The 13,135-nt window shown below is 41.2% G+C and overlaps 1 protein-coding gene across 2 annotated transcripts in view; it reads left to right on the top strand.

Annotated features, from left to right (window-relative positions):
- Window positions 1-13,135, top strand: part of SDK1 (sidekick cell adhesion molecule 1) — a 728,283-nt gene that overhangs the window by 392,839 nt on the left and 322,309 nt on the right. For both annotated transcript variants that reach the window (XM_029576917.1, XM_029576918.1), the window contains exon 5: window positions 9,817-9,950. In XM_029576917.1, coding sequence (XP_029432777.1) covers window positions 9,817-9,950 — 134 coding nt within the window. The remainder of the gene's footprint in view (window positions 1-9,816; window positions 9,951-13,135) is intronic.

Here is a 13,135-nt window from a genome sequence, read left to right as displayed (position 1 = left end):
TTTCCACATTTTAGTTTCACCAGTGAAGGTGATTTGGCAGATTTTCGGGCACAAAGATGTAATTTCTTAATTCAAATGAATTCTTTAATAATGACAAAAGTAAGTTCATTGAAATCTATTTTGGCAGATGTTGAGAGGAAGAAGGTGATTGCCTTAAAATGAGCCTCACTGAGAAATAAGGGTAATTTATACCTTCCAATATTTGAAAGTGCACAACAAGGAATTTTGTGTGAGAGAGAGAGGTAGGAGTCCTAATCTCCCATTGAAGTGCATTGGCAGTAAGAATGGAGACCGTGGCACCAATGGTAACCGTTGGACCAGAAAAAGTTGACTGTCCCCCTAGACAGAGTTTATAGACTGGAGAAGTAATTTGTTTGATTGCATCTGAAAGACAATTTTACAAATGTTTTTGAGGTCCTGCAGACCTTTATATGTAGGTAGAGCTGGCTTCAAACCTTGCAGCAGGTGGAGCTCCATCTATCACAGCCTGGATAGCCATGAGGATTGGCCGAGTGCTGGGTTGGTATTAATCATCCACATGGCTATAATTACAGCTACTTGAAAACTGATTTAGTGCGTATAAAATATAGCTGTTATTGGGGGGAAAAGTAAACTTTGTGCAAAACACATTTTCGAAGATGTAAAGAATGGCTTATAAAAATGGCACAATTCTGTAAACTGGAGCTTCCAGAGCTGTAAATAATTCCGTGGCTCTTACTGTGACTTCCTCCAGCTCTCAGTAAGAAGCCATAAATGAAACTCTGAACCTGGACCTTTTAAGTTTTTGGTTTCATAGTCTTTGTCAGGTGTTCTTTAGTTTTCTGTTTTAGTGTTCTGGCAGCTAAAAAGCTGCTAGTTTTCTTTTTAACCTTCTGATCTCCTTACCTCTTGCTGAGCGGTGGGAAGCTAAGCTTAAATGGGAGCCTAGGCATTGAGAATGCCATTTCCTCAGTTGGCTTGCATTTTCCATCCTTTCGAGAGCTCTCAAAGCTCCAGGAATGATTGAGAGAACAAAATTAAGTCAATATTGTGACACAATTAAAAAAAAATGAAGTAAAATCAGGCTCTAAAGGGTTTCCCTTTTGAATACTGCTTAATTGTCTGAAAAGTGCTATGACTACAGAGAAAAGATTTCCAGCAGAGGCAGGCATGCTTATTGTATTAATAGTTAAAATTCACTGCACCAACATGAACATGCTCAGAATAATCTTATTGAGACACTGAATCCAAACTGTTTTGGTAGTGTGGCTGTTTCAGGATAACTGGGTTTCTACCACCTGATATAAAAGAGTTTACTGGGGGAGGGAGCCTGTGTAATTGCAAATGAAGGTGATCGCAGCCCTAGTTCTGCTTGAGGAGGAAGTAACTACGGTAACTATAATAAATACTTGACTTGCCATACTGGGTCAAACATTAATTAGATACCAAGCTACTAATGCTATTCCCTATTGATTAATAGCAGTTTATGGACTTTTCAGTTCCTTGCAAATGAAAATAGAAGAATGATTTTCCTTGCCACAGAGTGCTAACAACTTTGTACTATTTACCTGAATATATTTATCAAACCTTTTTTTTTTTAAGTATGTTAGAGGATTAGTGCATGGCTAAAGATGATGGAAAAATAACTGAGAGTGAATAAAGTGCATTCCTCATTCTTAAGTGAATAATGTAGCTCTGGAAAAGATAGAGGTGGATCTGCTTGTTCTGGCCATTAGTGCGGTAATAATACCAATCCCTCTCCAGATAAAGAGGATTAATAAGCAGTAACATGTTGCTGTGATGGAGCAAAATACCCCAGGTCTCAGCTACAAATTTGCTGCAACCACAAAATAAATCTTTTTTTTTTTGTGTGTGTGTTCTGCATAAACGTATAGAGGCTGATTTTACGTGCGGGGAGGTACATTTGTGCGCACTACCTGGCACGCACAAATGTACACCCAATTTTATAACATGCGTGCGCTGCCACGCGCATGTTATAAAATCCGGGGTTGGCGCAATCAAGGGGGTGCACACTTGTGCACCTTGCGCGTGCCGAGCCCAAGGGGAGCCCCGATGGCTTTCCCCGTTCCCTCCAAGGCTGCTCCGAAATTGGAGCGGCCTTGGAGGGAACTTTTTTTTGGATCTTCCCCTATCTAACCCACCCCCAGCCCTACCTAAATACCCCCCCTACGTTATTCAATGGAGTTACGCCTGCCTCTGGCAGACATAACTTGCGCAAGCCAGCGGGCGAACCTCCGACATGGCCAATGTGCTGAAGGACTTGGGAACGCCCCCGGCTCCACCCCCAGACCACCTCCACACCCCAATGGTCAACTACATAATGATTTGTTTTAGTTTTTAACTTCCACATTTTATTTTGAATGTTATTAATTTTTATAATTGTTTTATTGTTATAATTAATTGTTATTTATTAATTGTTATAATGTATTAATTGTTATAATTCTTAGTTGTAGTTATATAATAGATCATTATTGTGTGTATTGATTCCATGCTGAGAACAGTGTTTTATTATTTATGATTTTTAACGATTATCAAGTGAATTTTCAAAGGCCTATGCACGTAAAACCCGGGGTTTGTGTGTGCAAGCACGCAAGGCCCGGCCGTGCGCATAATTCTCAGTACGCGCACAAGTGCAGGCTGGGGGGAAAGGGGAGGCCAGGGGGGTGGGCTGGGACAACGCCATTAGCCGCTGTCCCGGGGAAGCGTGTGCTGGCAGCAGGCTGGCACGCAGAGATTACTTCTGCTCCTGAGTAGCAGTAAGTAATCAAACAAAAACAAGTAAGTAGTTAGGAAGGGATTAGGGGTCGGGTAGGAAGGTTAGGTAGGGGTATAGGGAAATTCCCTCCCAGTCCACTGCTTAATTGGAGTGGACTGGGAGGGAACTAGGGAAGCCCTACTTCCATTGCCATGCGTGGGCTTTTAAAATCCCCCCTCCCCCTACACGCGGAGGAGACCGTCCACCTGTACATGCGTGCGCGGATGTTAAAATCTGCCTTGCATGAGTGCGCGGATATTTTTATTTTTATTTATTTATCGAGTTTTATATACCATCATTCGGTTTCGTCATAATAAGCCATCATAACGGTTTACAAAAATACAAGGTTACAAGGTTAAGGGGGATAAACAGGGTTTCAAAAAGGTTCAAACTGTTATTAAACTTAGGGGTATCATATGCAAGTTAGTTACTAATACTTTATAACATGCATGCACTGACGCAGGTGAGTTATAAAATAGCCGCGTCCATGTGCACAGGTCTTATGTGTGTTTATGATCCTTGCTTGGTGCTACTGCATAAGCAGGCTATAAATGAAAAGAAATAAATGAAATGAAATCTTGAGAATATCTGAAAGGTTGATAAAATAGAGGGAGAGTCTCAACCTTCCATTGAAATATACTTCATAAAGGGGTTCTCAGGGAGAATACAAGTGAAAAATGTTAGCATCCTTGACCTTTATATAAATATAATTGGCAATACTGGGTACTAATCAAACGGGACGGTCTGACTCAAGAGAATTAGATGCCATGCTGTAACTCTACTATTGCAAAAAATCAGTGATCTCTTCTGCTGTATGTTGTATTATATTTCTGTATAATCTTCCTTAGACAGTGTCCAACCCAAATCAGTTTACAAAACACAAAAATAATACAATAAATAGCAGTGCTTCACAAAACAAGAATATTTGAATTCCTTTACTCAGTCCACGTTGGCTCTTTCCCATTAAGCCATGTCTATCCATATCCTCACAATGGCAGAAGCTATTCTGTAAAACAGAATTACACTGTTTAGGGATTACCCTTGGCAACATAGGCATATGGAGGTCGATATTCAAAAGCCATTTAGACAGATAACTTTTCAGTTACCCGGTGATATTGAAAGCCACATTCGACGGGGGCAGGCAGGAGGTGTTTCCAGGCAGAACAGAGATAGCTGCTTAAGTTATGTGGCTAACTCCCATATTCAGAGTTATGTGGCGAACACTGGTCGGGTCGTAGAATCTCTCCTGTTCAAGGTGGAGGAATTTTTCTCACATAGAGGGATTGCCCAAAGTCCCATGTACATATGGATTCTCCTCCTCCATCAGTGTCCCCTTATGAGTCAGAAGGAAGGGGATCAGTACATTCTGATTCCTGCCAGATATTCCCTCCCTTGTACAAGTGAAGATCCTCCTCATTCACCCTCATCATTGTCTGCTCTTGGCTTGTTCTGGGGAAGAGGAGGATTTGCCTCAGCATACCTCTCCTCTGGAAGATCTCTGTTACTTGCAGTTTTTAGATAAGCTGGCAAAGATACTGTCCATCAGTGTCAGGAAGGAAAAAGACCCAAGAACAGATATTTTCAGTCATCTTCCGTTTCTTCAATCTCCAGCAAACTCTGTAGCAGTTCCAGTGCACAAAACCTTTCAAGGACCTGCAGATGAGGATATGACAGGCTTCTCTGTTGGCTCAGAAGCTGGACCTAAAGTATAGTGTCCAGGAGAGTTTGCGGGAAGTCCAACTGCCACACCACTCCATGGTGGCGGAGTCAGCATTGAAACGTGCTAAACACATTTGTGATCCCCCTAACACACTACCTGGGAAAGTTTCAAACATTTTGGATACATTTGGGGGAAAAGGTCTTTCAGGGATGCATGCTGAGTGTCCAAATTGTAGCTCACCGTCTCTACAGGGTGCAGCATTTCCTCAAATGCATTCTAAAGTTGAATGCCAGCAATGGCAGACTTCCATCGGGCAGTGGAGGACGTAGCGGAGTGTGAGAAACATCCAATTAGTTCCATGTACAAAGCTTTTGATACTGTGGCCAAGATTTTGTCTGCTTCCATTTTAACCTGATGACTTGCATGGTTGCAAACGAGAGGCCTTCATGAAGATGTGCTTGATCATCTCACAAATGTACCCTGTATGGGAGACAATTTAGTTGCTAAAGTTAAAGAAATGGTAGCTTAAATTAAGGAACACCAATCCACCAAAAAATCATTATCAGCTACAGTGGGGGGACCAGCTGGCTCCTGCCCAATGCTGTACTTTTCCTACAAACGTCTTTTCTTCCATAGTAGATGACTCTTCCATTCTTTTCAATGTCATCGGGCTCTTCTTACTATTAGTCAGCAGCAGCTGCCTGCTGAAGGTTGGCAAAGGGAAAGGCATTGGCTCAAGTTTTAGCAGCCACAACCTAAACCTGGGATCAATTTTTGAAACCCTGGAAAATCCCGACCTGGAAATGACAGCAATGCCACTTATTCATAGCCAGGTAAATGTTGTGTAGGTACTGAGTTATGAGTTGCCCAGGCAAAATGTAGCCGGTGAACAAGGGGATTCAAATGTCAAGTTTTGTCCTAATAACTCCAAAGGTTACCTTGGCAAACCCTATGAATATTGACCTTTGTATTTCCAAACTGCCTGGTAATTTAGTGGAGTTTCAGTGTTTTCAGAAAACAGTTAATAGTCAGCACCCTGGCTTTATAGGTGATGTAACAAGGCTTTCTATTTTCACTTTGCTTCACTTGTGCTCGTGATCTAATTTAGTGCAAGGTCTGACTCTGTTTTCTTGAAGATAAACATTCATGCTCGTTTCCCAATTTAGATGCAAACTTCAAACCTTTTTTTTTTTTTACTACATGTTTTTTTAACATTTCTCTTCCCCACTGTTGCTTGTAATATCCACATAACAAGTGACCTCAGGACACACCTAGCCAGTCAGGTTTTTAGGATATCCACAATGAATATACAGGAGAGAGATTTGCATGCAATGGGGGCAGTACATGCAAATATATCTCATGCATATTCAGTGTGGATATCCTGAAAACCTGACTGGCCAGGTGTGCGAGGACTGGGTTGAAAACTACTGGCATAGATAAATGGAAAGAGATCAGCAGGGAAGGCAATACTCACATGTAAATTCTTACTTAAATGCACAATAATTTTGCTGAAGAAAAATGACAGGTTAGCCAATTTGGGCATTTTACCCCATTTTAAAATAATCATATAAATATTACAATTTGTATGTTGTAAGTCCTGATTCTAACGTCACTAATGCACCACTTGGCCAGCATTGTTGTGGGAGGACTTTATATTCCCTGTGGTTGCCATTGTTAATTGCTTATTACATGGCTAGCAATTACAAACACTTACAATACCATTTGTTGGAAAGTGGACATATTCTTCCCTAATAATTGTTACATTAAATTCAACAATGGTTTCAGCTATTTCACTCTACTGTGTACATTCCTCCGCTTTGCAAGCTATGTGCATATGCCAGTAGAGAAGAATTCAAATTCAGCTTATGATACAAACAGCACAACAAATTTTAAAAAGGAACCAGAGGCATGCAATTTTTGGCAAGGGATTGAAATCTGCATTAGTTAAAATCATATCTTCCAATAAAGATTTGGGGATGATCTTTGCTAAAATTTTGATCTCTGGCTGGATCAGATTTTGATTTTATTATAGATTTGAATTAGTAATCCTGCTTATCCAAAACTGTTAGCTGAGAATTAAGCAAATATTGATGGATCCAGTCTTCATAAATGAAGAATATTTGCCTACCCACTGTGCATTTTCATTGTATTATTTAGAATAATTTTAGCATAATTGACAAATGACCTGGAGATCTGAATTCTACTTTATATTGATCTGAGTTAAAAAGGAGGCATGACTTACTGGTTAGAGCAGAGGTTCCTAAACCTGTCCTGGGGGACCAGCCAGTCATGTTTTCAGGATATCCTCAATGTATCCATGGATATTTGCACCTGCTTTTTCTCTGGATATCTTTTTCCAAGAAAATAAGGCATGTAAACCTGAAAATGCAATCTGCATGCATTATTTTCCTCCCTGACCTAAATAGGTTTTCAGGAATGCCTGTCTATGTGCGGACTGTTAGCCCCATTGGGGAGGACAGTTTTCAGACAGCTGATGTATGTATGTAAATAATTGTATACCCACATAAAATGGCTTTGAAACCTTCTTTCAGAACTGCTCAGGCATCTGGGGTCTGTATGGATCTCTCTGAGTGAGGGAAATAGACTAAAGCAAGCTCTATACATGTGTGGCTCATGAATGAAAAATTGGGATTGGCCATCCTGTTTGTGAAGTTCTGTCCAAGTAAGTTTGGTGATAATCACTCCCCAGCAGAATACTATTGAAATAAACATCTTAATCTGGCACCTCGGTGGTTATTGAGCACTCGGGAACCGATTATTGCCCTGTCTACTTGGAAGCAATCTTCTCCTGTAATTACACAACTAAGCAAAGTTCATCAATTTTAAAGTTGTCTGTCTTGAACATGCTGTTAAATTAAATGGCCCAGGATCAGGTTTGTACACAGAATATTAAATGCAGTACCAAATTCACCAAAGAGCTCATAAACAACTATATTACTGTAGATTATAAAAAAATGGTACCCCTGTCTGTACTCAGTATTAGTTCTGCAAGGCTTATGAGGGCATGCGCCAACTCTGCTGTTGTATAAAATATTAGGGATTCCACCTGATAAAGGAAGGAAATAGGAGCAAAAATATTCAGGAGCAAAGAGAGAAAACAAAAGCTGTTTTCCCTATTACGTTTTTTAAGTATTATTTTGCACTGGGCTCTCTTATCTCAAACCATTAAGAGACGGGCAGCATTCGTGAAGTTTTAAACTTTCCTACAGTGCAAATGTCTAGAGCTCTCTTAAAGTAGAGTATGGAGAGAGTTGTTATGTTGTTGCTCTAGAGGTTTATAGTGGAGAAATACATTTGCATTATGTTGACATTGGACTGATTTCCCTGTGTCCTTCTACCACGTAGTAAAGGATAGTTCTTTCATTTGATTAAAAAAAAATATCCCCTTCTGAATCCCCCTTATTCTTCGCTTCACCCCAACCTCTCTAAATGATTCCACAATTTAGACTGTTTTTGGCGCTCTGGCCTTTGATTTAGAAAGATTTCAATAATCTGATTCTCTCCGTGTTGGTATCATTAAAAGACTGCAGTATCCTTTCCACATTAAGTGTTCTTTCATTTTCTAAAGTGCTTTTGACAGATGGTAAATCTGTTTGTCACTCTGCATCCTTTCAAAATGCTTTTTAACAGGCCTTGTTCAATTTCGCCGTACTCCATAGCACTCTGGAAAGAGGTTCATAATTTACTTCACAGTTACAGGATCGGTTCGGTGGCTCTCCATGATCCTGATATTGAAAGCGCTCTGAGCACCTCGGTATGACTCACTAAAGTTAGGCGCCAGTATTTGAGTACAGGCACCTAAATATTTTTTCTGAATGTAGGTGTCTAAGTTCATTACCCTGATCTGTACTCGCACCATTTTTAGGCTCCTAAATATAGACACCTTGTGATTTTAGGTTCTCAAAGATAGCAAATTTATAATTCAAAATTCTAGGCGCCTGACTCTTAAAAATGAGGTGCCTAGGTTTTCTCAATATTGTGCTCTATGATGTCACACATGGATGTGAAAAGCAACAAAGAGCCATTGAATCCCAGGCAATCAATCTCAAAAAAGGAGGGAAACAAAAAAAAACAGTTCACAAAAGAGGTATAATAAGGTGGGGTTTTTTTTAGAATGTTCTGTTTATGCAATTAAAAATGTTTATAGACAGCCAGTCTCTATTCTATATATGACCAATGTTTTGCAGTGAAATGCTTCCTCAGGGGCTAAACTGAGCAATCCATTTCAATAAGAGAGAATGTGACTGTTGTCGTTCTTCAGACGCTTTTCCCTGAGGTTCTCCATATTGAAGACTGCGAAACATCGGCCATGTTTGGATTGGGCTTTATGTATGGAATAGAGACTAGTTGTCTATAAACATTTTTAATTGCATAAACAGAAAATTCTAAAAAGATGCTTTTGCTGGCAAGGTGAATGGATGAATTGATTGAGTGGCCCGTGCATTTAAGGGCACGCTGACATCTTGTTATACCTCTTATGTGAATTGTCCTTTTTGTTTTCTACCTTTTTTGGGACACATGGATGTCAGCAGGAATATTGCCATTGTTGGCGATAAGTTATGCCTATCAAAGTTCAATGCAATTATAACTGTCTTGAAAAAAATTTCTTTTCTGGCTAAGTGAAATTGTTTGACAAAATTATATTTCTAACACAAGTGGATCTCGGGGACCCTGCTGGTGCTGGGAATATCCATTGTATGCCAGCAGCTGCAGAGCAATTTTCTTATCTCCTACTAACTCACCTTCAAAGTTAGTTCTGGAGAAACACTTTGAGCTTAAACTTATGGTCTAGCTAGGAAGACATCCTCACCTAGAGCCTTATTTTCCAAACGTATCGCACGCGGTAAGGGACGTTTCACACGCAAAATGTCCCTTTTCACGTGTGATACCAAAATGGGGGTAGAGTCGGTCCCGGAAGAGGAGGAGCCGGTGCATCACCAGGGCCGACTCCGCGACGACAGCGAGCACAGCGAAAAGGTAGGTGCCTTTTCGCTGCCTTTTCGCTCCCAATAGCTACACCTCCTATGGCGGCGCTATTGGGTGCGAAACCGGCAGCGATCGCACCGCTACGGTGCGATCGCTGCCGGCTAGCGCAGGCCCGCCCCCCATTTCGGCCCCCCGCCCCTCATCTTCTAAAGTATCGCAGGCCTGCGATACTTTAGAAAATGAGGCCCCAAGTTGGCAAGAATTTATTGTTCCATGATAGTTGTTTAAAATTTAAAAAGAGCATATTATAGGCTTTACTTACGCTTCTAACTCTGAGACTTCTCTGCCAATGATTCTGGAGCCTGTGTTATGAGATATGATATATTCTTTCTCCACAAGTGACTTGATGGCCCCAGGATCTTGAACTAATGGTGTTTTTTGTTTTTCTTAACAGAGCCATAACATTGGATAATCAGCTGGTGGTCCTTGCTACAAGAGCCACAGATGCAGGGCATTACTATGTTCAGGCAGTCAATGAGAAGAATGGAGAAAACAAGACAAGTCCATTCATCTACCTGAACATTGCAAGTGAGTACTGAAGGACCACATTTACTTTTCGCATCTTGTCAAAGCCATGGCCACTAAAGCATTTCAGTGCTTGCTTCTAATATTGCTAGTGTCTTGTTATTCCTTTAGAACAGTGTTTCCCAAGCTGGTTCTGGAATATTACCCTAGCCAGTCTGGTTTTCAGGATATGCACAATGAATATGCATGAACAGATTTGCATGCAGTAAAGGCTGTCTTCAGAAACACTGCTTTAGGAAGTATGTATATTTAACATCCATAAATGAATTAATAGGTGTATCTATGACAATTTGCAGTTCTATCTTCTGAAGGTCAACCTTTTCATTACTCAAATCAACATTTGTTTCTGTTATGTCCCTGCTGGTCTGCACCATGTTGAGTAAAGCACCACCTGCTGGCATGGAAGACCAACTTCAGTCTATTTAGGAAGCAATCCCATAATGCCTGCATCCTCCCAGGATGCCTTTTGCTGCTGCTCCTTTCTGAGTCTTCATGTTGTCTGTTGGCATGCAGATGTAGGATCCTTATGCTGCAGGCCTCTGTGCTATTCCTGAGATGGAGCAGAGGTCTGGGTTGGTTTTTTTTTTTGGGGGGGGGGGGGAGGTTTAGAGAAGTTGGAAATTCGAACTCAAAAGGACACACACAGAAGATGTTCCTGATACTATCATCACTAAGCTTATAGCATTCATTGTCCTGCATGATTTTTTTCTTCACTGTTTTACACTTTCTGCAGTCCTACAGTCACATCTGAAGTTCTCAAACTCATGTGCTCCTTTACTACTAAGATTCCTAGTTTTCTCTCGGACCAATACAGTTACTAGACCTGCTCATTTGAAGAGATTGAAATCCTTCTGGAAATCAAAGCAGTTGTCTGGTTGGGGCAAATGAGAAGAATGAGCCAGAACTAAACTAAACTAAACTTCTAAGATGTCCATTCCCAAATGAATACAAAATAGCATCTTCCCTTGCCGGGTAAGGGCAGTCTTTTTGGCCCCAAACTTTGTGAAAACTTGCACAGGCAGAGTCATTCGATGTTTCTGTGACAGTGATTTGCAAGGCTGCCACTTGGAAGGCAGTACCTGCCTCTACTAAACATTATCAAATTGACAGGTAGGAATCAATGAATGCAGTATTCAGAAGAAAATGAGTGTTGCAAGCTGAAATTATATATATATATAGATGCTTTAAGTATGAAAATGTAATTGATCCTTTAAGTAAGAACATTGCGGTATAGTACTATGATTGATGAATTTGTGGGATTGCAACCCCAGGTGGGGTGGGTGATTTATTTTTGGATTTTGGGGAGGCTTGGGATGGGATGGGTATTTGTATCATAATGGTATTGGTGTCTTTGTGTGGTCTGTAATTATGGAGTAGGTTGAGGAATATGGGGGTTTTTTTGTGTTTCTTGTATAATATATTTTAAGGTGTTTATTACTCTAAGGTGCTTTGATGTCACAGGAAAAGTGGGATATTAAGTGAAATTTAAAATGTTTCTTGGTTTAATGTAGATTGCAATAACAAAAACACATTTCAAAGTAAGAAACAAAGAGAAATGTAAAAATCATTGCATATCTGGACATTTGTCATTGCCACAAATACTGGCTGCACAGTTTGGCTTACAGCAAATAATTGTAGAATCCTGATTTTTCTGTATGGTGCACAGTGTTTTGGTTCCCATCTATCCAAGTATACGAGGGTTGCATACAACTAACATGGTCAATTTTGGACTATGCTGTTCTGTTCATATAGGGGTAGATTTTATAAATGTACGCTGGATTTTAATAGATAGGCATGTAGCCGCGCGTACCTTTTAAAATCTGGGGTCGGCGCGTGCAAGGCTGAGCAAAATCGGCAGCCTGCGCGCGCCGAGCCACGCAGCCTGCCTCTGTTCCCTCCGAGGCCGCTCCAAAATCGGAGCAGCCTTGGAGGGAACTTTCTTTCCACCCCTCCGCACCTTCCCCTAACTAACCCGCCCCCCTGGCCCTAACTAATTAGATCTGCTCAATAGCATGTCTAAACTTAGATGGATACAGTTTATCCAGCTAAGAAGCGACTTCTGCATGAATATTCAGCGACATAGTCGTCCCATGATAAATTATATCCGGCTAAGGGCCTCATTTTCCACGCCGCTCGCACGCGATAAGGGACCTTTCGCACGCGAAAAGTCCCTTATTGCGTGCGATACCAGGATGGGGGCGGAGTCGGGGCGGAGTCGGCCCCAGAAGAGGAGGAGTCGGGGCGTCACCGGAGCCGACTCTGCGCCGACGCCGCGGACAGCGAAAAGGTAGGTGCCTTTTCGCGGCAGCTTTCGCTCCCAATAGCTACACCTCCTATGGTGGCGCTATTGGGTGCGAAACCGGCAGCGATCGCACCACGACGGTGCGATCGCTGCCGGCTAGCACAGGCCCTCCCCCCGTTTCGGCCCCCCCGCCCCTCATTTTCTAAAGTATCGCAGGCCTGCGATACTTTAGAAAATGAGGCCCTAAGTTATTTAGCAGTTTAGGCTTCAAATATCTACCTACTCCTGTTTAAGAAACTGTTCTGTACCTGGATCTGAGAACAAACAATCTTCTGGTGTGTATATCACTTAGTTGGAAATTATAAAATGTATGTACAAGAAAGCTAGAGCATCAGTTGCCAGTCTGTTTCGTAAATACAGCAATGTGTTAGTAAAATTGGAGGGGCTTTTGGAAGACTACATTGCTTTAAAAAAAAACAAGCAAGCAACAAAATCTGAAACTTTTGAAATAGAAGGAATCGTAAGAGGCCTGAATGACCACCGGTTTACTTTATGATTGCGTATCATCTGCTATAAGACCAGGTCTAAGTTTTAGGCTGATGTACTAAGTGAAGTAAAAATTAGCAAAAGTGGCTTTGCAGGCTAAAACCTGAAACAGCATGCATTATTTGTGATAATGCACACTATTTTGGATTTTAGTACATGAAGCACTGTTTGTGAATATTTTTTTTACTTTGTGTAGCTCCTATGCTATGAAGTCCTGGGCTAAATTCAGACCCAGTCTCTACAAACCCTGGTGTGGATTCTCCAAATGGGGGAGGGTAAACTTCCAGAACCCAAGGCAGATTGTAACAAGTCTTTCTGTGAGTGTAGGGCCCACTATGGGGCCGATGTAATAAGACTCGTACTGAAATCCATTCTGATTTTTCTCCACAGATTTTTTTGG

Source organism: Rhinatrema bivittatum, chromosome 14 (assembly GCF_901001135.1).
Source record: "Rhinatrema bivittatum chromosome 14, aRhiBiv1.1, whole genome shotgun sequence".
Classification (NCBI taxonomy): domain Eukaryota; kingdom Metazoa; phylum Chordata; class Amphibia; order Gymnophiona; family Rhinatrematidae; genus Rhinatrema; species Rhinatrema bivittatum.
Note: the sequence above shows the minus strand (reverse complement) of the source record. Positions and strands in the feature narration are given on the sequence as shown.